The 26,180-nt window shown below is 37.5% G+C and overlaps 1 protein-coding gene across 39 annotated transcripts in view; it reads right to left on the bottom strand.

Annotated features, from left to right (window-relative positions):
- trdn (triadin) overlaps positions 1 to 26,180 on the bottom strand; it is a 270,827-nt gene that overhangs the window by 202,859 nt on the left and 41,788 nt on the right. For 36 of the 39 annotated variants that reach the window (XM_055635706.1, XM_055635681.1, XM_055635691.1 and 33 more), the window contains exons 3-8: positions 22,171 to 22,224; positions 17,473 to 17,526; positions 13,580 to 13,714; positions 6,459 to 6,488; positions 3,300 to 3,329; positions 1,935 to 1,964 (exon numbers count right to left, since the gene is read on the bottom strand). In XM_055635706.1, coding sequence (XP_055491681.1) covers positions 1,935 to 1,964; positions 3,300 to 3,329; positions 6,459 to 6,488; positions 13,580 to 13,714; positions 17,473 to 17,526; positions 22,171 to 22,224 — 333 coding nt within the window. The remainder of the gene's footprint in view (positions 1 to 1,934; positions 1,965 to 3,299; positions 3,330 to 6,458; positions 6,489 to 13,579; positions 13,715 to 17,472; positions 17,527 to 22,170; positions 22,225 to 26,180) is intronic. The other 3 variants (XM_055635682.1, XM_055635708.1, XM_055635719.1) reach the window with 3 other exon arrangements.

Genomic DNA, 26,180 nt, shown 5'->3' with positions numbered 1-26,180 from the left:
TGTTAAATTCACAGCTGAACTCCTACAACTTGACTGGGAAAATCAACCAGCACTCGCATGCAGTTCTTCAATTGTTCACTGAAACGAGTTCACCTTTGATATTGTGTAGGAGGGAACTGCAGATGCTGATTTAAACCAAAGATAGACACAAAAAGCTGGAGTAACTCAGCGGGACAGGCAGCATCTCTGGAGAAGGGTCTTGTTGCAAAACATCACCCATTTCTTCTCTCCAGAGATGCTGCCTGTCCCGCTGAGTTACTCCAGCTTTTTGTGTCTATTTTCACCTTTGAGATTGTCAAGTGGAATGAACATTTACTGTTTGTGATTTTCTACCTCATTGTAGTCACATCTCTCCCAGAGTAATGTTAAAAGTATAATTGAATGCCCTTGTCAAATAATAAGGAATATTGTGGTTCAGATTCAACTTGGCACCAGGATAAAAACACACAATATCAGATGCTTGATATAGAAACAGCCAATGGGAATAGGGTATACTTTTTACACTACAGCCAATTGGTAGCATTTGTTTTATAATCAGGTGGTAAGTTCACAAACTTGCATTTAATCTGTAGTTAAAAAAAGCAAACTCAATTCTAGCATTTATTTCTAGAGGGCTTGTATACAAAAAACAGGGCTGTAGTGCTAAGGCTCTATAAGGCACTGGCCAGGCCTCATTTGGAATATTGTGAGCAATTTTGGACACCATATCTGAGGAAGGATGTGCTGGCTCTGGAGAGGGTCCAGAGGGGCTTTACAAGAATGATCCCAGGAATTATGAGCGTTTATCGACTTTGGGCCTGTAATCGCTGGAGTTTTACAAAGAATGAGGGGGGAACACATTGAAACATCCAGAATAGTGGAAGGCTTGGATAGAGTGGATGTGGAGAGGAGTTTCTACTAGTGGGAGAGTCTAGGACAAGAGTTCACAGCCTCAGAATTAAAGGACATTCTTTTAGGAAGGAGATGATGAGAAATTTCTTTAGTCAGAGGGTGGTGCATCTGTGGAATTCTTTGCCACAGAAGACTGTGGAGGCCATGTCAGTGAATATTTTTATGGAAGAGATAGATAGATTCTTGATTAGTACAGGTATCAGAGGTTATGGTGAGAAGGCAAGAGAATGGGGTTAGGAGGGAGAGATAGATCAGTCATGATTAAATGATGGAGTAGACTTGATGGGCCGAATGGCCCGATTTTACTCCTATCACATGACCTTATGACCTTAAATGGAAAGAGTTGAACATGAAGATCCTTAAATTAAACAATCACATTCTGTACAGGGACAAATAATGCAAAATAAGTTCAAGTAATTCTCTTTCTCAGTCTAATAATGGTAAATTGTATCATCAATTGTAGAGCTTGTTTATTTATTAATGACGTTACTCAATATCAGATTTAATAACAGGCATTCCACTGAGGAACAGACATTCCAAAATGCTCTGTTGCTCAAAATAAATTGAATCAGTGTCAGTTGCAGAAGTTATTTATCCAAATTGCCTCATGGAAAATACTCAATTGTAGATCCTGTAGTGAATCGTTGGCTTAATCAAATATGAGATTGCTTTAAATGTTCAAATGCAAATTGACATTTGGAAATTGAAAGGCCCTGGAGATGCTGAGTATATTTTGGAATAGTTCAATTCTTTGGCATAACAATAAATAGCATTTGAAATGCTAAATTAGAGAATTGAGAGAGTTGAATGTATTACTATACATCTATTATATATACATTAAGCACATGTTGAGATTAAATACATAATTTTAAAATTTTAAATCGCAGAGACCCTGAACAATGTTAACTATAACTTTGCCAAAGCGGGCATCCGACAATACTGGTGTCCACCAGTATTTTTTTTAATTCCCTATTGACATTTTTGGCTTACATTTCCATCTGTTGAAAAAACACCCCATTGTGCAAAATTAAAGATTCAATTACCTTTTCTTTTAGATGGCGGATGAGCTTCACCTGAAGATAAAGAAAACATATTTTTGTTCTTTTGAAATATAATTTCATTGATGCAAATCTGTGAAACAAATTATAGTTCTACTCATGAAAAAGAGGTCTTGTTAGGCAATTAGGCAGGCCGCAAAAATTATGAGACTTTTAAATGTAAACTGCTAATGCTGCTAATCTGAAACAAAAACTGAAATTGCAGAAGGTTAGGCAGCATCTACGGAAAGAGATGCTCCAGATATGTCAACACAGAAATTGTACTTTTTCGTAATAAAATCCATGACATTCCACTCTTTATAAACTTCAGCCAAAATGTGTCAAATATCTATTAGTGATTTAAAATCATTTTCAAAGCCATTATCTTCAGGTAATTATTTATCCTACCAGATATGTGGTAACATAAAACTACAGGGACAAGGAAATCATTATTGCTTAAATTCCAAGAAATACAATTTTGAACTAGATTTGTTGAATTATAACCCCCCAGAGACTATGAAATGCTTTCTAATACATTCCTTTCAAATGCAAAGCAACTATTGTCAAACAAAAAAACAGACAATGCTGGAAACACTCAGCAGGTCAGACAGTATCTGTGGAAAGAGAAATAAAATTAACATTACAGATTAAATGTTTTTCATCAGAACTGGGGAAGAGGGAAACAAGATAGTTCTGAGTTGCAGAAAATGTGGGAGACAGACAAATAGAAGATATAGTATGACTGGTAGCATCCATCTGATGAGATTTAACATAGTCACATCCTCTGGATTCTTCAGTCATCGACCCTGGCCAATAGTAGGTCACTTATCCCAGTTGTTGTTTTGAGCACCTTCCTATTAATAAGTACGGATGAGAAAGGTTGTATCAATATTCTTCTTTTTTCTCTAAAATAACCAAGCTATCTGCAGAGTATGATAAATGCTGCCAGCATTTCATCCCAATTAGAGACACGCATCCTTATGAATTAATTGCATCAGTGAAAATAAGCCTTATGCAATTTCATCTTTTCTTGCTCAGCCAACATAACAATTTGGGGTGCAAAATGAATTGATGTGATTAAACGAAGGACACTCATATGCATGCAAGGATATTTTTAAAAATGGAGAAAGGACACATACTATTGTTTCTCTGTCATACATATGTTACTTCTAATGAATGTGCATTCATATACATTTAAGAAAGGGGATTAAAGACAGTTAAAATGATACATTTGGCACAAGTCCATCCTAATTCAATATGTGCACATATGTCTTTCAACCAGGAACTAATGACTAATAAGTTAGATGATTGGATACTGAGATTCATTTTACCAATAAGACTGTTGAGTGCTTCTACAGTGATGATACCAACCTTTTCGTTTAGCTGGGGGGTGAAGAACTGCTATGTGATCAAGGGAAAAGAAGATAAACATCCATTAACATCACAGTGAGCACATTAGACATTATACCATTACATACTTGAAGTAACTTTAAAATTATTTTATTAAACTTTATGAAGCAAAATAATATGTCAGATGTGAAGTTGTAAAACTGCTATTTGTGAAATTCAATTCAAGAGATTAGAACGGAGCAAAGTGTGCAGAATCATGATCACATTAAATGGCGGTGCTGGCTCGAAGGGCCGAAGGGCCTACTCCTGCACTTATTGTCTATGGAAGGGACGGCAGATGCTGGTTTAAACCGAAGGTAGACACAAAAATCTGGAGCAACTCAGCGGGTCAGACAGCATCTCTGGTGAAAAAGAATAGGTCATGTTTCAGGTCGAGACCCTTCTTAACTGCTCATCTATAAATCACTACATGGTTTAGGACCAAAGTATATCACTGACATGCTTCCACTATATAAGCCTTCTAGACCGCTAAGATCTTCTGAAACCAATCTGTTAGTGATTCCCAGAGTAAATACAAAACATGGGAAAGCAGGATTTAGTTACTATGCAACAAATAGCTGGAATAAACTTCCTGAAGATTTAAGACTTGCCTCAACTTTGACCACTTTTAAAACAAGACTGAAAACTTTTATGTTTACTTTAGCTTTCAGCTAAATCTTAACTACATTGCACTTTTAACTTTTGCACTTTTTATAATGCATTTTTAATTTTGCTTTTCTTTTCTTTTAATTCTTCTATTTTATTTCATTTTATTATTTCATTTTATTGTATGACATGTCATTTTGTGAAGCACTTTGAGTCTGCCTCGTGTATGAAATGTGCTATATAAATAAAGTTGTTGCCTTGCCTTAACTGAGAGTCAAAGGAAAGGGAAACAAGAGATATACGAGGACATCTCGGATGTCCTGATATGGAACATCTCATCTTGGGCACAGATGCGGCATAGATGGTTGAATTGGGTGTAGGGTATCTTTAAAATGTATCTTTAAGTAGATGTATAGAAATTCAAGGAATGGTGTCTCAAAGGAACACCATGCAACAAAATCTATTTGTGAAAGCTTCCTGGGAATCAATGGGATTTTAAATTATTCATACAGTGAAAATTAATCAAGAAAGCCTGTTAAACTTTACACATAGAGGGCTAAGATATGAAGATAAAGAAGTTTGTTTCCAACTTAACAATTTACAAACAAGCCCACATCTGCAATAATATGCACAGTTCTAGGCAATGCTCTTTTAAAAGATTGGCTTCAGCAGAAAACGTTTCAAGATGTCAGCTTAGAGCAAACACCCAGTTACCTGTAAAGTTAATGAATGAATCAATAAAGTTTTAGAATTTTGAATGGTATTGGATGAGAAGTTGAAAACAATAATTTCCACGGGTGGGAGTGGACTAATATAAGATTTAGAGAGAATTGTTAAACTGAAATCCATGCTCCATTTCTCAAGTGAATGTAAAAGCTATTAGAAGATCTATTTTGTTAATACATTAACCAACACATTAGAGATGTATAAATAAGATTGCAAATCCTTCAAATGAATCTTGAATAGAATCCACAAATTTGACAAAAAGCTAATAGAAAATACTCATATGTGCCGAGACAAAGTCACACCCAACTGTGAATAAGAGAGTTTAGAAATGTCCCATCAAAATGTTACTTCTACTGTTGTGTATTTATTTTCAATACTGACACAGTCCATAATATTTTATTGAACATCAGTGCATTAAAGCACAAATCCACCCTACTTTATATTATTTTATGTTGCGGCAAAATCATAATCTTCCCATGATACAGTAGTTTCCTCCTGTATCAGTTGAAATAGGCAAAGTATTATAAACTTCCTCGGCATCATTATTTAATACATTTGGAATTGAAGGCTTCGTGGCCAAGTTTGCAGATGGTACAAAGGTAGGTGGAGGTAGTGTTGAGAAAGCAGGGGCTCTGCTGAAGGACTTGAACAGGTTGGAAGAGTGGGCAAAGAAGTGGCAGATGGAATACAGTGTAGCAAAGTGTGGAGTCATGCATTTTCGTAGTCAGAATAAAGGTGTGGACTATTTTATAAATGGGGAGCGGATTCAGAAATTGGAGGTGCAAAGGGACTTAGGAGTGCTGGTGCAGGATTCCCAAAAGGTTAATGTGCAAGTTGAATCTGTAGTAAGGAAGGCAAATACAATGATGGCATTTATTTTGAGGAGATTAGAGTATATAATCAGGGATGTAATGCTGAGGCTTTATAAGGCACTGATCGGATGCATCTGGAGATTGTGAGCAGTTTTGGGCCCCATATCTGAGGAAGGATGTGCTGGAGAGGATCCAGAGGAAAGTATGAGAATGAACCCAGGGATGATTGGGTCAACATATGATGTCAATTTGATGGCACTGGGCCTGTATTCTTTGGAGTTTAGAAGGTTGAGGGGAGTCCTCTTTGAAACTTACCGAATAGTGAAAGACCTGGATAGAGCGGATGCGGAGAAGATGTTTCCTCTAGTGGGAGAGTCTAGGACCAGAAGGCATAGCCTCAGAATAAAGGGACTAGCCTTTAGAAAGAAGACGAGGAGGAATTTCTCAAGTCAGAGGGTGGTGAATCTGTGGAATTCATTGCCACAGAAGGTTGTGGAGGCCAAGTCATTGGCTATGTTTATGGCACAGATTGACAGGTTCTTGATTAGTAAGGGTGTCAAGGGTTATGGGGAGATGGTAGGAGAATGGGGTTGAGGGGGAAAGATAGATCAGCCATCATTGAGTAGACTCAATGGGCTGAATGGAGTAATTCTGCACCTATGACTATTGAAGTTATGAATTCAAATGAATTATACCCCAGAAATTCTGACCAGCACTGCAATGAAAATCTGGCAATGTGTTGCTAAGCAGCAATTTCTGAGATTTTGGAGTTTCTCTGGCAAGTGAATGCATTACGCTTTAGGTTAACATGGCATTAAGTGGCTGTTTGCCCATTCTTAAAAGTACAATATAGTTAACATTAAATTACCCCATGAAGACCACAAGGAACAGGTACAATGCAGAGTGATTCTCACATGATACTTGAATTGGCTTCAACAACAATATTTTTAATTGTACCTGTCATCAGTGCTCACATTTGGTACTGTAAATTACCCACCTTTCTTTTTTGTCTGAGGTTTAATTTCACCTAAACCAGAAAAAAAATCAAAATGAATTTGAGTAGCCATGTAGTGCAGACAGGCACAAAGCTTAAATTCTGGAAAATACTTCCCAAAGTTATAATCACCCAGCAAACTAACAGTTTTAAAATATCAATGAGTTGGCCTAGTTACGATTAGAATTGCAAAGTACGATTAAATGTTTTCCATTTTATGCTATTTTAACAAAAATGAGCATGCAACACAAAAGCAATGCAACACAACTCCTCCTCAGAAAAGAATGCCTTAATTTAATTAATGAAATACATTTATGCCCACTCTGGATTCTTAATAAATTGTCAACTATTCTTCATAATACTACTTCTCAGATTTGAAATAGGAAGACCTATATCTTTTGTTAAATTCAAAGTTTAAAATATAATTTGTCCCTTCATAAAACATTGAGAGACCATTGTTTTAAAATATATTTTTTCTAAATATTATAGGGTTCTTTATATCGCCGTGGAAAGACTTTTTCGGCATGATTTCACTGACGATCCTGACTGCAGCAGATTCTTCTTCTTCAAAACAGTTGATGATTTCTTTTATCTTTTCAAAATTTACAGCCTAGTAGAATACAGCAGAGAGCCATGTACCCCACCTAGTCAAAATGGGCTGAGGAGGTAGCGGAATCTCGGGTGCCATTTCCTTGAACAACTGCACATGTGATGGTGCTTTGAGGAAGATTTTCTTGACATTGGAAACTAGGCGGTCGACATTTGGAAGCTACGTATGTGCTTGACAATTCTATGAAGTCCTTGAGCTAAGCATGTCAAATGCAACATTTTGGGGAATAAAACTTTAAGAGTACAAACAGATTTTTTTATGTACGCGAAGCTACATCAGTTCAAAGTTCAAAGTAAAGTTCAAAGTAAACTTTATTGTCAATTCAATTATGCAACAGTAGTTACACAGAGGATCAAAATTACGTTTCCCCATACTCCAAATGTGCAAGTAATATTAAAAACACAGACAGACAACATACCAATAAAAATAGACAATAGACATACATTATTTAAAATATTAAAATATTCACAGTATGCCAAAATGTAGCAAAAAACTTTGAGGTATTTTAAAAAGGGTGCAACAATGAAAGGTGCAATATAGAAAAAGTGCAAATTGCGTACTGGAGACATTGAGCCAAAGTTATTTTCACAGTTTGTTTGTCTTTGTTTGGGTACTGTTCATGGAATTTTCTTAAGTGTGTTGAGTAGTCTGATGGCCTGAGAGAAAAAGCTGTTTCGGTCTTCTATTCAGTCACAAACAGAAGAACATTCTCATGTTTTATACCCTCTGGCCAAAGTACAGCAAGTGAAGATGTAAACAACTGAGCACCAGTTGAGCTGTTCGACTTCTCCAATACTTCCGATGTCAAAAAATACTCCTTTGATGTTGACCTGCCTCCAGTGTACCGATGATCACATTGGCAACATATCTCCCCACAACATCAGTTGTCTCGTCTACTGAGATCCATATTTTGTTGCATGCAACTTCATCTCTAATTTTCTGCACTACAATGTTGAAGTTGCTGTCAACATAATGTTTCCGTAATGTTGACTCGCTTGGCATATGTTCCTCTGTGCATTTCTCTAAAAAAAATCTCCAAGAGATTTGTTTTCCAATTTCCTCAGTGGAATTCCAGCATTAATGAATGCCTTACACAGATCACTTGAAAACTCAGATTTGCGACTGGAGTCAGCAGTAAATGTTGTGAGGAGACAAGCTTGGGTATTTCGCTTGCGTAGTCTACATCCCAGCGGTATCAACATTGACTGTTCTAATTTTAGATAGCCCTCGTCTTCTCCCTCCTCCCCCTCACCCTTCCCAGCTCTCCTTCTAGTCCTACTGTCTCCGCTTCTTCCTTTCTCCCCCCCCCCCCACATCAGTCTGAAGAAGGGTCTCGACCTGAAACGTCGCCTATTCCTTCTCTCCATAGATGCTGCCTCACCTGCTGAGTTTATCCAGCATTTTTTGTCTACCTACGATTTTTCCAGCATCTACAGTTGTTTCTTAAATAGATCTTGCAGAAGGCTGAACCAGCGGGCAGTGGCACGAGTGAATGAATGACCAACGGTGGCACCCATGGTTTTGTCCCGGTGGTGGAAATGTTCTTGTAAGTTATACCATGTTAACACATTAATAATAAGAAAACATCATTGTAATCTCGGTACAATTATAGAAAATAGTACGACCTTTTAGCAATATGGCAAAAAAAGGCTGATTTAGGCACTCGATCGTGAAAAAGGCATTATCTTGGTGAAATCATCAAAAAAGGCATGAAAAGGCACTTACGGCATTTATTGCAAAATCCTGGCTCTAAATATCAAAAATGCTGGAATTCACTGGTTCCATATGCACACACACACACACACACACACAAAGAAAAGGGTTTTCTCCCCAACAGTGAATATTGACAGTCAGGAGCATAACATGGCAACTCCTTGCTGCATCTCATAAACCACAGACACTGGTCCAAAGTGAAAATCTACTGCCCTGTAGCAGCTAAAACATAATCTAGTTTTATAGTCTCTGTCTAACCACATTTTAATGATTCTGACCTGATTAGCCAATTGCACCAGTCTCATTTAGAAATAATCACATTTTCAGGCAATTTCTGATTTGGCAAAAAAATCACATTTAATTTTATTGCTCCTGTGGCCATGGGAATGGAAGTTATATGCTTCCTGCTGCAGCAGAGCAGAAATTAGTAGTTTTACTGAGTGCTTTGATCAGCTCAAAGCCCACTATTGCAGCCTGGACTCTGCCTTTGTGCACAGTAGCAATTAGTGATTTGCAAAATCTCACGGTACCACTTTGATATATTCAATAATGTTCTAAGACTTCTGCTCCACTGCATATTACAGTCATTTTCTGCTACCAAACCCATCAAGTTACTCAATAACATTAATCTGCAATGATCCGAGGAACCAACAGAGCAGCTAAACGCAAAATGGGAATTTTTTTAGAAGGTTTTACAGATATACAGTGGGCAGGGAAATTCTTTACTGCAGATTGAACAGAACATCAAACAAAGGGTGTAGCAGGTGGTTGGTGTAAATACTGCTCATTTTGTATTTTTACTTCATAATAATGTTAACCGTATGGTTGTACCATCATCCATTCTTGTCATATAATCTGCCATACTTCTGCTATTTCATATTTTTTTTATTGATTTAACATATACCCAGTCACTTCTCTCTAGTTGAATCTCTGCTTTTGTAAAAAAAAGTCATAATCCACTTTAATTCCACCAGAATCTTCATCCTTTGCCGAACCCTCATCCATTACTGAACACACCTCAGCCACTGCCAACAGTTTCAACCTAACAAATAAATTGAATGATCTAATCCAAAGAGATTGTGATCAATTAGCTTGAACTCCAAATGATTTGATAGGCACAAAGCATGAAAATGTTGAAGGGGTAGGATCAAGCTTGATCATATTGAAGTGTGGAAAAGACCCAAGGGGGTTATGAGCCCTGCATCTTTTTCTACTTTATACATCATGATTGCTGCGTCCAAATGGTTAAGTAAGCAAATAATCATGTTAGCCCAGGCATTCTTCACCATTGTTGAAAATACAATAAAGTGTTGTTGCAGGGCATACCAACAATGATGTGAGTCGTAAGCATGAAAATGCAAAATTCTACAATTCTGAGGCACTGTGGAGTGTATGTTGCACACTCGTTGTCACACACTGCAGAATGTGGCGCTATAATGCCTAAAGACTTTCAGAGTGGGTTAATGGAGATCTAAGGCTCGAATGTCCAAAGGCGAGTATCAAAGGGAGAAGAGGATTGCAGTTGATCATCAAAGGGAGGAAGCAATACAAGGACTTGGGCAGAGAGCAATGTTGAAGGTTTGGTGTTAGAGTGTGGAAGATTAGGGAGTCAGCAGTAATGAGGTGCAGGATGGAGGCTCAAGGTTAGCAGATCATTTGATATGGAGTGTTGAGATTTAAGGGCCTGTCCCACGGCGATTTTGCCGGTGTCATATCAGTGTCTCCAAAAGATTTTGAACATTTCAGAATCCATCGGTGACAAATGTTGCGACACTTCAAAAATTACGCCGCTTCATACGTCATCATGCCGCAAATTTTTCGGTGACCTGATACGTCAGTTAATGATGCCGGCAGTCGCCAAAAGAATCGCCAAGTGGGACAGGCCCTCAACTTGGGCAGGTTTTCCACACTGGGATATGTTTTGTTCCAGAAAAGGCCACTTTAAACACTGCTGCAGTACAGCAGTGCTTTGAAAGTATGGTTGATCTGAGAGTGACCTGTAACAATGAGACCAAATTTACCAGATCTTGGTCCAAATTACGCAAGGAATGTCATCATTCTGTGCATGACTAATGCAGCACTCACACAATCAATGCAAAGATACTTTGTGACCGTGAGTCAAAATTCAGCAGAGGTGCCCTTTTGAATCAAAATGCTAGCAATTTCCTTTCACTAATAAATAAGTGACTAACAACAGATATAATTTAGAAATAGTCACAAACAATAAGTCAATTGGCCATGCTGACTTAGTTGAGTTCACCTAAACTTATGATAGATCTTAATAGCTTTGGAATGCAAGGAATGTCTACATCCTCTCCATCACCAACTTTGCCTACTTCCACTTTCATCGCCACTTTACCTCATTTGTATTGAAATCTTTATTCAAGCCTTTCTTATGTCTAGACCTGAATATTCCAATGTTGTTCGGTTTTTCCACTTTTCATAAACATTAGTTCTCCATGACTCTGCTGCCTATTACCAATTGTGCTATCACATCACCCATCATCTCTTTCTTTATTCTCTTGGTTTAGGGTGCTGAAAAAAAGTGCTTGATACATTGGCCTTCATCAATTGGGATGCTATGTTACAGTTGCACAAGCATCTTGGTAAGCATGGATAGTTGGGCTGGAGAGCTCGTTTCTAGCTTTTATAATTCTTCTGTATGAACCTGCTTTCTTCCAATTCTGTCATCCCCACAATTATAATCCCCCTAAATGAGTTGGGCTTAGAAACTATCAAAATGTCTCTTTTAACATAGCCTTAAATCAACTTTAGTTTGTTTATATTTCTGTAAGGTGCTTTGGAGCATTTTACTCTTTTGGAAGTTTTGAAGGGGCACTGGTTAGGAGGGCATTTCCTGACATATTCCCCGAATCCTTTGGAAAGTGTAAATTAAAAGAAACCAAGACAGGATTGGGTTGCAGTTAACAATAATGTTCCCAACAACAAATCTGAGTGCCAGTGCATGTGTATATGAAGAATAATCGAATGGGCAAGAGAAAATTTCAGCCAAAATATTTTTTACACAAAAAAAAAAATGAATGCTGTGCTAAATTTCTTCTATGACTTACACAATGAAATCCACAGATTTAATTTTAGTTAAGACATAATATGCACCTCTTTATCAACATCTACTTCATGAGGAGGTATAGATCAAAGTTCAAAATGCATGCTACATTCATCATGTACATATGATGGTGTTACTGGATCTCACAAGATGTCGAAACAGACAAAATGCATTTGTTTTTCCAATTTCACTCAAAACACTGACTAAATACTGACTACAGTATTTAGAACACAGCCATGGCATCCAAAAGGTAGAATGATAACTATAATTAACAGCTTCAAAATTACACAAAAGGCCCTTTTTAATCAAAGGCATTTCAAAGATAACTATCTATTCACAGCATGTCTTGGATGTCAATTTGTTTTTGCTTCCAGATTTCAAGGCAAATTGTGAGGGGAAAAAACATTATGCTCTTGTAATTATGTTAGAACATGAATTAAAACAAAATAGAATTATGGTTTATCAGGTACTAAAATCTCATAAACATGTTAATTTGGTTTTGGAACCGAAAAATCTGTTAAAGCAGTTTCAGCAAATAAAGCAGTAACAATATAAACACATAGTGGTTTTTTGAGGGATCCTACGTAGCTACATCCAAGACTTTCACAGAACCTGAGCTTAATTCTAAAACCTCCTGATCATTTTCATTTTGCAGTGCCAGGCTTGATGGAATATAATTTCTTGAAAATATATTTTAGTAAAAATTATGCCTCATTCCATTTGGATTAGAAAAGGCCTTAAAACATCACTTTTATTTAATCATGTGGTTATTTTCAGCACAAAATAGCTTTTAATCTTCATTTCAATAATCTATTTTATATGCAGTAAGGGGTTGGCCAGAACAAATTAAAAATTGATAGGGGGAAATCATATAAAATATAAATTACCAGCTTAGATCCTTACTCATTGACACCATAAATCATATTCTTTGAATATTTGTTGATGGGAATTAACGAATGGAAAATTATTACTGTTATTTGCCTCAATATATACTGTACATTTTCAGTAAAGATGCTCAAACCATGGATCTGTATACCATGTTGGAAGGTGAATTGTTCTATTTTTCACCAATCAGTTGTTTCCAGATTAAATGGTGCCTGAATGAAATGTTCAATCAAGCTCACTCAAATCTGATACAACGATGTTCCAGGATTGCAGATCCCTCGAGTCAATATGGCATTGCAAGTGATCCTCTGAACATCTGAAACATTGTGATTGTTTGGTGTGACATGATAGCTTCACCTTGTTTAACCTTATCTAGAGGGAAGAGGTTTGTAGCAGTTCAAACAAATTTTACACAGAATGCACAATCAAAGGAGATGTTCTTGTCATCCCTGGGGATAAAAGAACAGTTTCTAACCCACTGCTCCAAACAATTTGAAATAATCATAAAAAGACATTAACACAAAGTATATTTTGTGACTAATAAAAATTAATTTAGTGGTTTTGATATTCTGTTGTTTACTATATGGAGCTGACTGGATTGAGAAACACCCTTTCTATGCCTGATATGTAGAAATGTACTGCAGACTTTTCAGTGCACGTTTAGAAAAAGTCAAATGTCTACCCAAAAGAGCTTAAAAATTATAAATAATACTGCAGTTTAAATTATGCAATAATGATAAATTAATTTTAATTATTTTAAGCAATTTGGACACCGTGCGCATATAATGTAATCATCGTAAATGTATATGTTGCACAATGTATATCTGCTGCATAGCAAGTTCCCAATACCTTCATCCACATCGTCATCTGTTGTTGATAATGTATCAGACAGTAAAGATATAAAACCATTGATCCAATTTGAGGTATCCTCCACAGCCTCATCTATGACTTTCGCAGGATCTGAGCTTAACTCTTTAAAACCTCCTGAATGCATATAAGAAAAGAGCAGTAAGTAAAAAAAGAACATAGTTCAGAAATTAAAAAGAGAAATCAAACATTTACTGTGTGAACTTTCTTTTAGAGAGCTGATTAAGTTATTTACTTTTTCCCATAAATGTGTGTACATTTCATAGTAGTGCAGGGGGTCTCTTTGAACTAGTTTACCAGATGCAATGGTAGAAATTAAAAAAGCATCAGGCACTTACATTTAATCTTCTGGTAAAATTAAGTATGAATATTCACTCCATGAGTTAAGCCATACTTTTGAATAAGAAAGTTATTCATTTATAAAGAAAAAATCCAATTTTTAATAATCTAATAATTTCACCAGGTAGCACAAAATCTTAATTTTACTTTAAAAACATATTATACTGTATATAGATTATTTTTAAATTGACGAAGCCTAATCAGAAATAAAATAATAGAAAGTCTCATCCATCAATTGTGAGTGTCAGAATCATCAACATTATTTAAACCTGGAATTCAGATTGCTTGGATTAAACTAACATAATCAATTTATGTAAACAGCGTTAAACATGGGAATAAAGTTAAGCATGGCACAAATTTTAATTATGGAAACGCTATGGAGTAGTTCAATCCAAGCACATTTCAGAAATGACTGATTTGCTCAGAAATTCTCATAAGTATTAATAAAAACATGCAAGTTCAATTGACTTGGTCACATTTGCTTTTTACTGCTGGTTTGTCAAATGGATTTTGTGATATTCCCTATATGACTTTCAAAAATAAAGGGAAGAAAAACAAAACCTTGAATGTGAAAACGGGTGCCATCATTTACTGCAATGAGAATGAATGATGTAATGAGGTAGATTGTCCGAGCATGACGCGAGGAGGGCTCTGACATGGGTGAACACGAGGAAAGCTGTAGGTCCAGATGGCATCTCAGGGCGAGTACTTAAGTCCGGTGCTACGCAGCTAGTTCCGGTGCTCACTACAATATCTGACCTCTTCCTGGCCAAGTCCGCGGTACCTGCCTGCTTCAAAAGATCCATCATTGTACCGGCACCTAAAAATGCCTCCCCTGCCTGTCTGAATAACTACCGTCTGGTGGCCCTCACCTCGGTAGTCATGAAATGCTTTGAGAGGTTAGTCAAGTAACACACCTGCGCCTTCCTCCCTCGCAACATGGACCCGTTACAATTCGCATACCGGCCGAACAGATCCACGGAAAATGTGGTCTCCCAGGTTCTGCACATCGCTCTCTCTCATCTTGACAGCAGAAGGGAGGATATGTGAGGATGCGGTTTATAGACTTCAGTTCAGCCTTCAACACCATAATCCCTACCAGACTGGCCGAGAAGCTGCTGGAATTGGGGCTAAACACCCCCCTGTGTGCCTGGGTCCTGGACTATCTCATCACCAGGCCCCAGGTAGTCAAGATGGGGGGATATACATCAAAGTCCCTCACCCTGAGCGCAGGATCCCCCCAGGGTTGCGACCTCAGCCCCCTATTGTACTCCCTGTACACACATGACTGTGTGGCCAGGTTCAGCTCCAACTCGATAATCAAGTTTGCTGATGACACTGTGGCGGTGGGCCTGATCTCAGACAACGATGAGAAGGCCTAGCGGGAGGAGGTGGCTGATCTGGCACTCTGGTGTCAGGACAACAGCCTCCTCTTGAATATCAGAAAAACTAAGGAGCTGATCATGGACTTTAGGAGGGCACATCATCCGAGGACATACACACTATTGAGGATAAATGGGGATACTGTGGATAGGATGAGCTGTTTTAAATACCTGGGAGTCCATTAAATACCTGTCAGACATCTCTGAGGATATCTCATGGGCATCACACGCTGCAGCACTCGTGAGTAAGGCAAGGCAGCGCCTTGACCACTTCAGGCAATTGAGGAAATTCAGAGTGTCTCTGAGGATCCTCCAGTGCTTTTACTCAGCGGCTGTGGAAAGCATCTTGTCTGGAAATATCACGATTTGGTTTGGGAACTGCTCTGCCCAGGACAAGAAGGCACTGCAGAGAGTAGTGCGTTCGGCTGAACGCACTATGGGAACTTCACTCGCCCCCCTGCAGGAACTATACATCAGAACGTGCAACTCCAGAGCCAACAAGATCATGGGGGACCCCTTCCACCCCAGCAACGGACTGTTCCAGCTGCTATGGTCAGGCAAACGCCTCCGTTGCCATGCTGTGAGAACGGAGAGGATGAGAAGGAGATTCTTCCCAGAGGCCATTCGGACTGTAAACTCCTATCTCTCCAGGGACTAACTTTACTGTACCATTTTACTGTTGTGTGGTGTCTTTTTAAAATTGCTGTTTTTTCCTTTTTCTTCCCTCACACAAATATGTAATATGTGAATATGTGATTCTGTTCCATTCTGTTTGTAGTTTGTTTGTTTTTTTTTTTGCACAATTCGCGAGCATTGCCACTTTTTATTTCACTGCACATCTCGTATGTGTATGTGACGAATGAACTTGACTTGACTTGATTTGCATTGTCACCACCTGGGCTGTTCCGTATGTAGTTATAAAGTTATGGAGTCATACAGCATGGAATTGGGCCTTTGGGCCCAATTTTTCCATGCCAAACAAAATGCTCAATTTTAGCTGGTCCCATTCGCGTGCATTTGACCCATATCCCTCAAAACCTTTCCTCTCCATATACCTGTCCAAATTACTTTTAAATGCTATTATAGTACCAGCCTCAACTACCTCCTCTGGCAGCTTGTTCATGTACCTGCCACCATCCGACTAAAAATGTTGCTTCTCAGGTTCCTATTAAATCTACCCCCTCTCACCCTAAACCTATGTCCTCCAGTCTTGATTCCCTCGCCCTGTGTAAAAGACTTGGGTTAGTATTGGGTTAACATCCAATTAAATACATCTCCCATCCCTCTCCCATTCCTGTTGTACTCTTTTTTGTTCCACAGAAATCAGCTGAAAAGTTATTTGACCAGGCAGTTAAAATGAAAATCCACTCCTATATGGTTTAATTCCATAGTATTCACTGAATATACTGCATAGAAGAATTTATTGAAAGATTGAAGCTGTAGATACCTTCAAAGCAATGAACTTCCCTGATATTCTGAGTGAAGCCTGTACATATTTTTGCCAGCAAGATAAAGCACTGCAAAGGTAAAAGCAGCAAAACAAATACTGAGATGCAATTCATTTGGACAACATGCAACGAGCAGTCACAAAATCAAATACATATTTGTTAGTTTCAAAACATTTCAAGACTTGTTAGGAACAGAATAAAAATCCCATAGTTCTCTGAAATGGAAATTGCTGAGAAATTCAGTCCCATTCACAAATGCCAAACACACTATACAGGAGCATCAGTATGTGGTAATTTGTTTCAGAAATTCATTGTATTAACTTCACTGATTTTCTTTTAATGCGGTACAATCTGTTCCATTTCTAATTAGCCCATTTTCATGGAATGTGGAGTAACTTTAACACAATCTACCCTGTCAAAATAACTAGTCTGGAGAACATTTAACATTAAAATCAGACATAGATTGTGGAATAAAATGCTTGCATATCAGAACTGGTGAAACTTATATTGCAAATATTTTAAATTCACATAATTCATGTTCATTGCAAAGTTACTTCTCTTCAAGGATTACAAATGTTTATTGATTACACAATATTTTATAAATGCTTTATAATTTACCACCTTGATTTGGGTCAGAAGTTTGAGTGTTAGAATTCCTTGAAGACAATGCCAAAATTCTAATGAACAACATGAAATCAGTCCTTGCCTCTTGGACTCTGTGCTTCCTTTAGGACTTTGCCGACACCAGCTTGTTGCTTCCCTGTTGGGATGAGATGTTTTAAGAAAGGGAGGGTAAAGAGTAATACAGACATGCACCACAGGAAAAGTCAAGAGAGGTGATTTAGTCTTCTCGGTACCACAAACATGGTGTCAGTGACAACAGCTGATAATGCCTATTTTCCTATACCTATTTGCATTTTCTCCACTAGCATTAATTTGTAATTTCAAGAAACCTATGCGCAAACTATCCTATGCTCATGCTGACATTACTTAAAGGAGAGATGAACATTAAATCCAACCACTGCCAACTGCGGGGAGCATTGCCTCGAATAATGGTTGTGCTGAATCACTTTCATTGAATGTGACAATCATTCAGGTCAATGAGATGGACAGCAGTTCACTCAAGAGGCCAGGAAGGTATTGAAGACCAAAATGATGCAGCAAGAAGAATCAGAAAAATGAATGGCTTCCTTTAATTTAAGTGGGAGAAAATTTAGCTCTTTATATTTGATGCAACTTAAGGGCAACTTGTTTTCCTTCGAAAGAACTGTGAGTATTGTTGTTCAAATCATGCAGCTTGAGTGACAAGCAATGTCTGGAAATACAATGGTCTAGAATTTAGTCGATGATTGGAAAGGCATTGTAAATAGTTGTTGTGAACTCCGCCAACATTTTTTTGTGTGCCTGGGCAGATTTCCATAAGAAAGATCGAAGAAAGCAAAGGAATTCCAGTATCTCAGGGTATAGCCAGCCAGATAATCAAGTTGCACACGTGAATGGATTAAGTTTAGGGAATGTTTATGAGCCAGTATGGTGTGGGGTCAGGTGAGTGTTGTAGTGGCATCAAGGTTAGGATTTGACATTGTAGATTGTGAGGGAGGTATTCTTGCGTAAGGGGTTGTATTGGTAGCAGAAATTATTGTGGTCAATAGATAGGATTGCCAATTATAAGAGTTGATGTGGACAATTTGGAGTTATTATAGGCTATTGTGTGGAGAATTGTAATGAGAGATTTAATTGTTTGACAAGGCAACACAGAATTCTGGCCAAAACTCTCCTTGGCATATTTAGGATATATGTATGATTAGTACTTTATCTTTGCACAATAAGTTCACTGTGCTCAATGTAGCATGGTGCAGGACTGTTTAAAAAATATATATATAACATATCAGCACTTTAAGGGTTAGTCATAGCAAGAAGAAAAGTAGCATCAACATGATGCATCACTTTCAAAGTCAAAGGTAAACATCAGTTCAAATGAAATCAAATGCTTTGTATTTCAAAGAGGTCCTGAAAAAATATTCACCTTTCTATTTTCTGTGCTTTTTATATACTTTTGCATGTTACACTCCTTCTCAGGGCAAAAATGATAGCAGATTTCAGTTCTAAATACCATCATTTGGGGGCTCACACTGAATTTATTTTTATTACTAGAATTATGATTTCAAAAGGAATTAGTGGTAACTGGGGCAAAGCATAATTGCTCTACAATTTACAGAATCTAATGCTTCTTTGTTGATCTGGGAACAATGTTTTTCAGAAAAAAAGATGGAACTTTAATTTCAGTAGACTTTTCTGTGTGATAATAGTGTGTCACCATTTTTACTGTGCAACAATGACTATATTCCATTGATTGCAAAGTCCTTCAAATGTTCTGAGCTCATGAAAAGCACTAAATAAGTGCGATGATTCAATTAATCAATTGATTACATTAATATAGATTGACAGCCAAAATGGATTAATCAATGCCATACACTCGCCATTCATCAAAGATGAGATGAATGTGATGAGATCAAAAGCACTGGATGTTTTTCACAATTCTAGCTGCCTGAACACACATCAAGAAAAGGTTATAGTTTCCTATATGCAATCATGCTAATAAATATAGAAAAACCTGAATATGGCTGGGAGAGTTTGATTATACCGTGTGATGGAAGTAGGATTTATTAGTTAACACTGTTCAAAGTTTTAATTTGCTAATTGAATAGACAATGAGAGAGTAGGAAACAAAAAATAACTTATTTCCAGAAGTTAATAATCTATGAATGAGTCTAAGACTCAACGCATTTGAAGAAATGCAAAAGGTTAAGAAATTTTGAATAACCCTGTAGATGAAGGAGGAAGGCGAACCTGCAATATGTGGAATGGCAAAGGGTGTTTCACAGATAGCTCACAGTTCTTGGCTGGTACTAAAAAAAAGGGTTGAATATCCACACGTAAGTAATCAGGAAAGTACAGGGTAAAATTTGTTTCCCACACATAATCTGAATTTATAAATGCACAATATTCTGTTCAATCACGTCGGCTATTTAGGGAGAAGGTCTGCACCATTCCTCATGTGGAAACAGCTAATACTATGCACCTTATATTTATATAAGCTAGAGACATGTATTGATTAAGGTTGGGGGAATGGAAAGTCATTGCTGTGGAACACAAGGATAGCAGCATCCAAGGTAATTCAGATGTTATGTGGAATCTTTTTACTCAGGGTTAAACACATGAATTGTCAGGTTTTATGTACCAAAATAAAGCCTCACTGCCATAGTTGAAAAGATCTTTGTTCTTTGCCTTTGAAAAGATAAATTATAGGAAGATAGACGGTTTACTTGTAGCTGCACATGTATTTAAAGAAAAAACCTTGAGTACAGGTAGAGTTTAGAAATGTTGCAAGAAACTCACAAACCACCTGATTCCACATGACTCATGTATAGCTCATAAATTCTTCAAATTGAATAAAGCGATCTAGTCATAAAGTTTGTGTGTATGACTACCTTAAGGAGCGGTGTGATTCATATTTGCCTTCACATAATCAAATGTTTTTTTGGTCCTTTCGATACCTAGTTCATGTCACAAGTGGGTACAAGTTATGGAGGCAGATTGTTCAAGCAGATTAAGAATAGTTGAAAAATGGAAAAAATTAAACAGGATAATTGCATTAACGTTGGATTACCATAAATGATGATGCTATTAGCATAATTGCCATAGGTTGTGCTGCATTTTCATGTTCATTTACCCTATGTTTTGTTTTATATTTTCCTTAAGACATTGATGGAGGCCAATTGGCCCATCAAGCAATCCCATCCGTCCCATTCACCCGATATATTCTCAAAACTTGTATTATCCCTCATATGCCCTCCTTTCCAATTCCTCCTCTAGTTTTCAAATCAGCACCTACATAGGGGGAATTTACTGTTGTTAATTAACTTGCCAGCACACTTTTTCTGATGTGAGCGGAAAATGAAGCACCCAGAGGAAACCCACGCAGCCACAGGGAGAACTCCACACAGACAGCAGCAGGGTAAGGATTGAACCTAAGGCCTTGGAGCTACAGGACAGCAGGTTTGTGAGCTGCATTCCTTTGTAATTGCAAGTGCTGCTCTATGATTCTAGGGCTCAACTAATTCATTCCTACAATAAGGAGACACTTAGTTAATGGCAGTGACGGGCACAATTGGGAAAATATCTACACACGGACCTGAATTTATATAGACATTTTTTTATCGAGCAGGGGCATTCTACATTATATTAGATTGATCTGTAATTCTTAAATCTTGTGGAAAGCGATTGCTCATACTTTAATAAAGTAATTGTATGACTATCAATTCATTTTTTGCCCTGTGTACATTGCTATTGCAATATCATAAATATTAGAGTTAGTGAAATGAACAATGATTTAATTAGGATGTAAATTTCCAATATGTTTCCTTTCTTTTGTATGATGATGGTCCACCTTTGACTTTAGGTGCAACAGCAGAAGATATAAAACGGACTCAAACACAGCCTGATACACTTAAAAATGTGGCAATAGCAGTTCATAAACTAACCTAGCTTGGATGAGCAGGAAGTTGATACCATTTTATGGTATTTATATTCATGTATATATTTGTTTATACGTACTGTGTATATCCTAAAAAATAGCTCCAGTAATGTATTTTGTTTTACATATTCATTTATTTCATTCTCTGTTGTACATTACATTAGATCTGCTCTTGGCAACCTTTCATCGGCAATCTAGAACAAAATATTGTTCGTTTTTAGTAAAGGAACCGGCCTTTGTCACCTTCTGATCTGTTTTTGTTTTTAAATACACACAATAAAGAGTTTAAAATTTAAACCACCCACTGCTTTCAATAACATGGACAAGAAGTGACTTTCCAAACCATTTTGAATTTTGTGCCATTATATACTTAATAATAACAGAGATGATACTTGGGGTGGCACAGCTGAATTTAAGAGTTGATTCTAATTTGACCTTTCCTCCTTCGATCTGATAAACCTTGGTTAAATTTGATATATAAAATATAATGAAAATTCATTCTATGATTTTCAAAGAAAAGCCTGGGGAATTAAGACACTAATCTCAAGAAAGGTAAATAAATTACCAGTTTTCTAATTAGCGTGATAAGGCTGTGTTTAGGCACACGTATCAAACATCCAGTCTCAGGCATCTGGAGACATATTGAGAATCATTCAGTACATTGCTGGCATAATACATCAATTATTTATAGATCATCTCCATAATTGGGGAGGTGGAAGGTTTGATTATTTTTGGATAAATCAGCAAATGTTGGAATAGGATCAATTTGCCAGCTGGACCTAAATGTATTTTCAAACTCTCCAGAATTAAAGCAATCAAAGCAGTTTCAACACCACCACTGCATGCATGCTAAGATTGCGTCTTTACCAGGTGGCAAACAGGGTTCATCACAGTACAGAGAATAGGCAGGATCTATGTCAGCTTTAGAAACCAGGATGCCAACGAGATGAAGAGTGTCATGATCGATCGAGAGAGGAGGAAAAGCATTAAAAATAATGAGGACCTAGGAATGACTCAAATGCCAATGGAATTCAGAGAAACATTCATCACGTCAATAAAATGTGACAGTAGAAACATTAGGAACTTACTGCATTGCAATAGGTTTGGGAGTGTGTGCATTATAGACTACGATCCACTGTAAACAGGAGTCCTTTTAGCATGTGATTTAAAAAAAAATACTACCAAACATACTAATACTTTAAAAACACCAGCAATTTATATCTTTGTTATTCTGACCAACAACAAAACTGAAGATATTCAATATAAACTATAGATTCAGTTAGTCTGGAAGACAGTAAGAATTTTGAATAGGTTGCTTAATTATTTTGCCTTCAAAATCCAATTGTGGAACTTAGTTTGCTCCATGAATAAATGAGATGTATAAAGCTATGATATGTAAGGAAAAACCTATACAAAAGGGTAAATACAGTAATGGTTTGAAGAGTTTTATTTTGTTTTTAGTTAATTAATTTGATTTTATCTTTTTTGTATTAAAATCTATTTAAATCTAGTTAGTAATGAGTTGTCAAAGGGCATCAGGGCAATGTGTAGAGGGGGCTCCACCGGATATCATTAGAGTTTTCCTTGTGCTGTTTGAAACCCAGGTTGCATTGCAGGATATCCTCTTGGATGTGAAACGTCATGTCTTTTGGACTATTGTGCATGAACATAATTGTACAGGTAGGCAACATAAGTAGGATCTCCTCGCAGTAGGTGGATCTAGCCCTGTTTATATAACACATAGGCATTGATTATCATTGTTTTCAATGAACTTTCATGGAATGCTCCCTTATTATGTGCAATGTTCCCCAATTCCTAACATTGCCCTTTACAACATCTACTGGTGGTAGATATTGTTCATCATGGTATGGGAAGTGTGTGCAGACACCATACTGGTGCAAGCAGTGGAGCATTTGTCTCATCGCATCAGTAATTTGGGTTCAATTCTGATCTCTGCTGCTGTCTGTGTCTCCCTGTGACCAAGTGGACTTCCTCCAGATGCTTCACTTTCTTCCTACATCCCATGTTGGTGAGTTTAATGTAAATTGCCCCACAGTGTTTATGTGAGTGGTATCATTTGGGGAACTGGATGGAATTGCAAGGAAAATAAAATGGGATTAATGTAGAATGAGTGAAAGTAAATGCTTGATGGTTGGCATGGACTCATTGGGCAAAAGGTTTAGTTTTCATGCTTTATAACTTGATGGGTCAGTGAGGAAAGCTATGCATTTTAAGCATATCTCATTGAAAACAGTGGTGCTTCATAATTCATCCCTGGTTTATAATGCTAAACATAATATAAAGTGCATTTGCTTCCACAGTCTAATTCTGAAATCCATTCCAATCACCTATGCAATGGATTTTATCAGCAATGTATAATATCTTAATGCGAGTATGGTTTAGTTTTAGACCACCTAATTGATGATAAACTTCAAAGCAAAAAGACATAAAAGACAGAACAAGAAACTGTAGATGCTCGAAACTTGAGAAAAAACACAAAGTGCTGGAGGAATTCATCGTGTCAGGCAGCTTCTGGGGAGGGAATGGACGAGTAACATTTCAGGTCGGAAAGTGTGCTCTCTCACTCAATAGTTCATCAATGCAGGTGGAAGCTGTGGAGGCAGGTACAACAACAACGTAGGCACATGGATAGGAAAGGATTAGAGAGATGTGTAGGAAGGAACTGCAGATGCTGGTTTAAATCGAAGTTAGACACAAAAAGCAGCAGTAACTCGGCGGGACAGGCAGCATCTCTGTAGAGAAGGAAACACAGGTACTAGCTCAGCTGGACATCTTTATCGACAGCTATATGGACGATAGCTGAAGGGCCTATTCCTATCTGCAGAACTATAACTCCATGACTCAGCGGGAGCATCCAAGTGGTTGTTATCTTAACAATTTATTACGGTGATAGTATGAATTAAAGTGAAAATTGGCTTTTCAGAAAACAGGACAAAATAGGCTGATGAAATAGAACTGCATGTACTGTAATGAGATGTGGTAGATACCAAACGCCATGTGTTATAGATAAGTGAATATAAGTTTACTTCAATACGTGTTACCATTTCAGTCACTGGTATTTTCATTCCTGCGGTGTCTCAATGAAGCAGTTAAAGTCACCTGAGTGTGATCTAATTACCTATTAGTTATTTAAAATGTCTTCAAAACTCTCAAGCATAATAAATTGAAATTAAGCTCAATGTTTTCTATAAATAAATTGACGGCATAGCTAATATGTAAATAGAAACATGTCAATTAGTAAGACAGCTTCCCTCAAACTCAATTATCCTATTAAGTGAAATGTGCTAATCTATTAAAGACAGTCTTATAATTAGCAGCAATGCCCTTTAAAGCATCATTGCCTGATAGCTGTATAAATTGTTGATTATGCCTAGCAACTCCCAGTTTGACTCACTTCTATTTGAACAGGCTCAAAAGTCATTTGCTGTGGGAAGATTAGTGTATACTGAACAATGTTAACAGAAAAGCTTTCTCCGTTGTCATCTCTATCTCCGTCAACACTCACAAGGGATACAATCATCCCAGTGCCAAAGAAAAGCAAGGTAATGTGCCTTAATGACTACCATCTGGTGGCTCTGACATCCACCTCATAAAGTGCACTGAAAGGATGGTCAGGGCACCCATCACTTCCATCCTCTTAGACGGCTTTGATTCATTGCCATTCGCCAACCGTCACAACCGGTCCACAGCAGACACCATCTCATCACCTTATATTCATCCCTGATAAGGATACCTATGCAATTCCTCTATTTATTGATTATATCTCCGCCTTCAGCACCATGAGTCTAACCAAACCCATCTCCAAACTCGTGGACCTAAATCTCAGCACCCAGCCCCAGAATTGAATCCTTGACTACCTGACCCATAGATTGCAAATCAGGATAGGCAACACATCAACCTCCACAATAAATCCCAATGTTGGTACCCCGTAAGACTGTATTTTAGACTTGTCTAAATACATTCATGACTGTGTGCCCAAATTCTGCTTTATCTCCCTTTACAAACTTGCAGATGACATCAGTATAGCGGGAGGAGATAGAGGACTTAGCAGCATGGGTGTCAAGCCAACACATTTCAATGTATGCTAATTGAAGGGTTTGGTCACCGACCTCAGAAATCGGGGTGGAGTACATACCCATCTGTATAATGGTGCTGAGGTGAAGATGATCGAAGACTTTAAGTTTCTAGCTGTTAATATCTCTATCACTTCGTCCTGATTCAACCACATTGATGCTACACCCAAGGAAGCACACGAAAAACCTCTACTTTTTCAGATGGGAAAGGAAATTCACGGTCTTCAGTGACTCTTACTAATGTCTATAGATACACCATAGAAAGCTAGAAAGCATCCTATCTAGATGCTTTCTGAAAGCATCCTATCTAGATGGATTACAGGTCAGTATGGTATCTCTTTGTTCAGGACCATAATACATTGCTGAGACCTATGAACCCAGCCCACTTCATCACACAAACCAGCCTGACTTCTGTCGACCATCTATAATTCCTGCTACCTTGGGAAAGCAGCCAACATACTCTCATCCCGGACATTCTCTCTTCTCCACTTTCTTATCAGCCAGAAGATACAAAAGGTTAAAGCACATACTACCTAATTCAAGAACAGCTTCTGCTCCATGTTATCATGCTCTTAGATGAACCTCTTTTATGCTAAAGATGAATTTATGATCTTCCAATCTACCTCATTGTGACCCTTGGCCTTTTTTTAATCTTTCTCTGTAGCTGTAATATTATATTCTACAGTTTATTTTCTCTTTTGTACTACCTGATGTAATTATGACTTGCCCGGATAACACGTAAAACAATTCCTTTGACTGTATCGCCACTGACATTTGTCAATT

The sequence above is a fragment of the Leucoraja erinacea genome, chromosome 5, assembly GCF_028641065.1.
Source record: "Leucoraja erinacea ecotype New England chromosome 5, Leri_hhj_1, whole genome shotgun sequence".
Classification (NCBI taxonomy): Eukaryota; Metazoa; Chordata; class Chondrichthyes; order Rajiformes; family Rajidae; genus Leucoraja; species Leucoraja erinaceus.
Note: the sequence above shows the minus strand (reverse complement) of the source record. Positions and strands in the feature narration are given on the sequence as shown.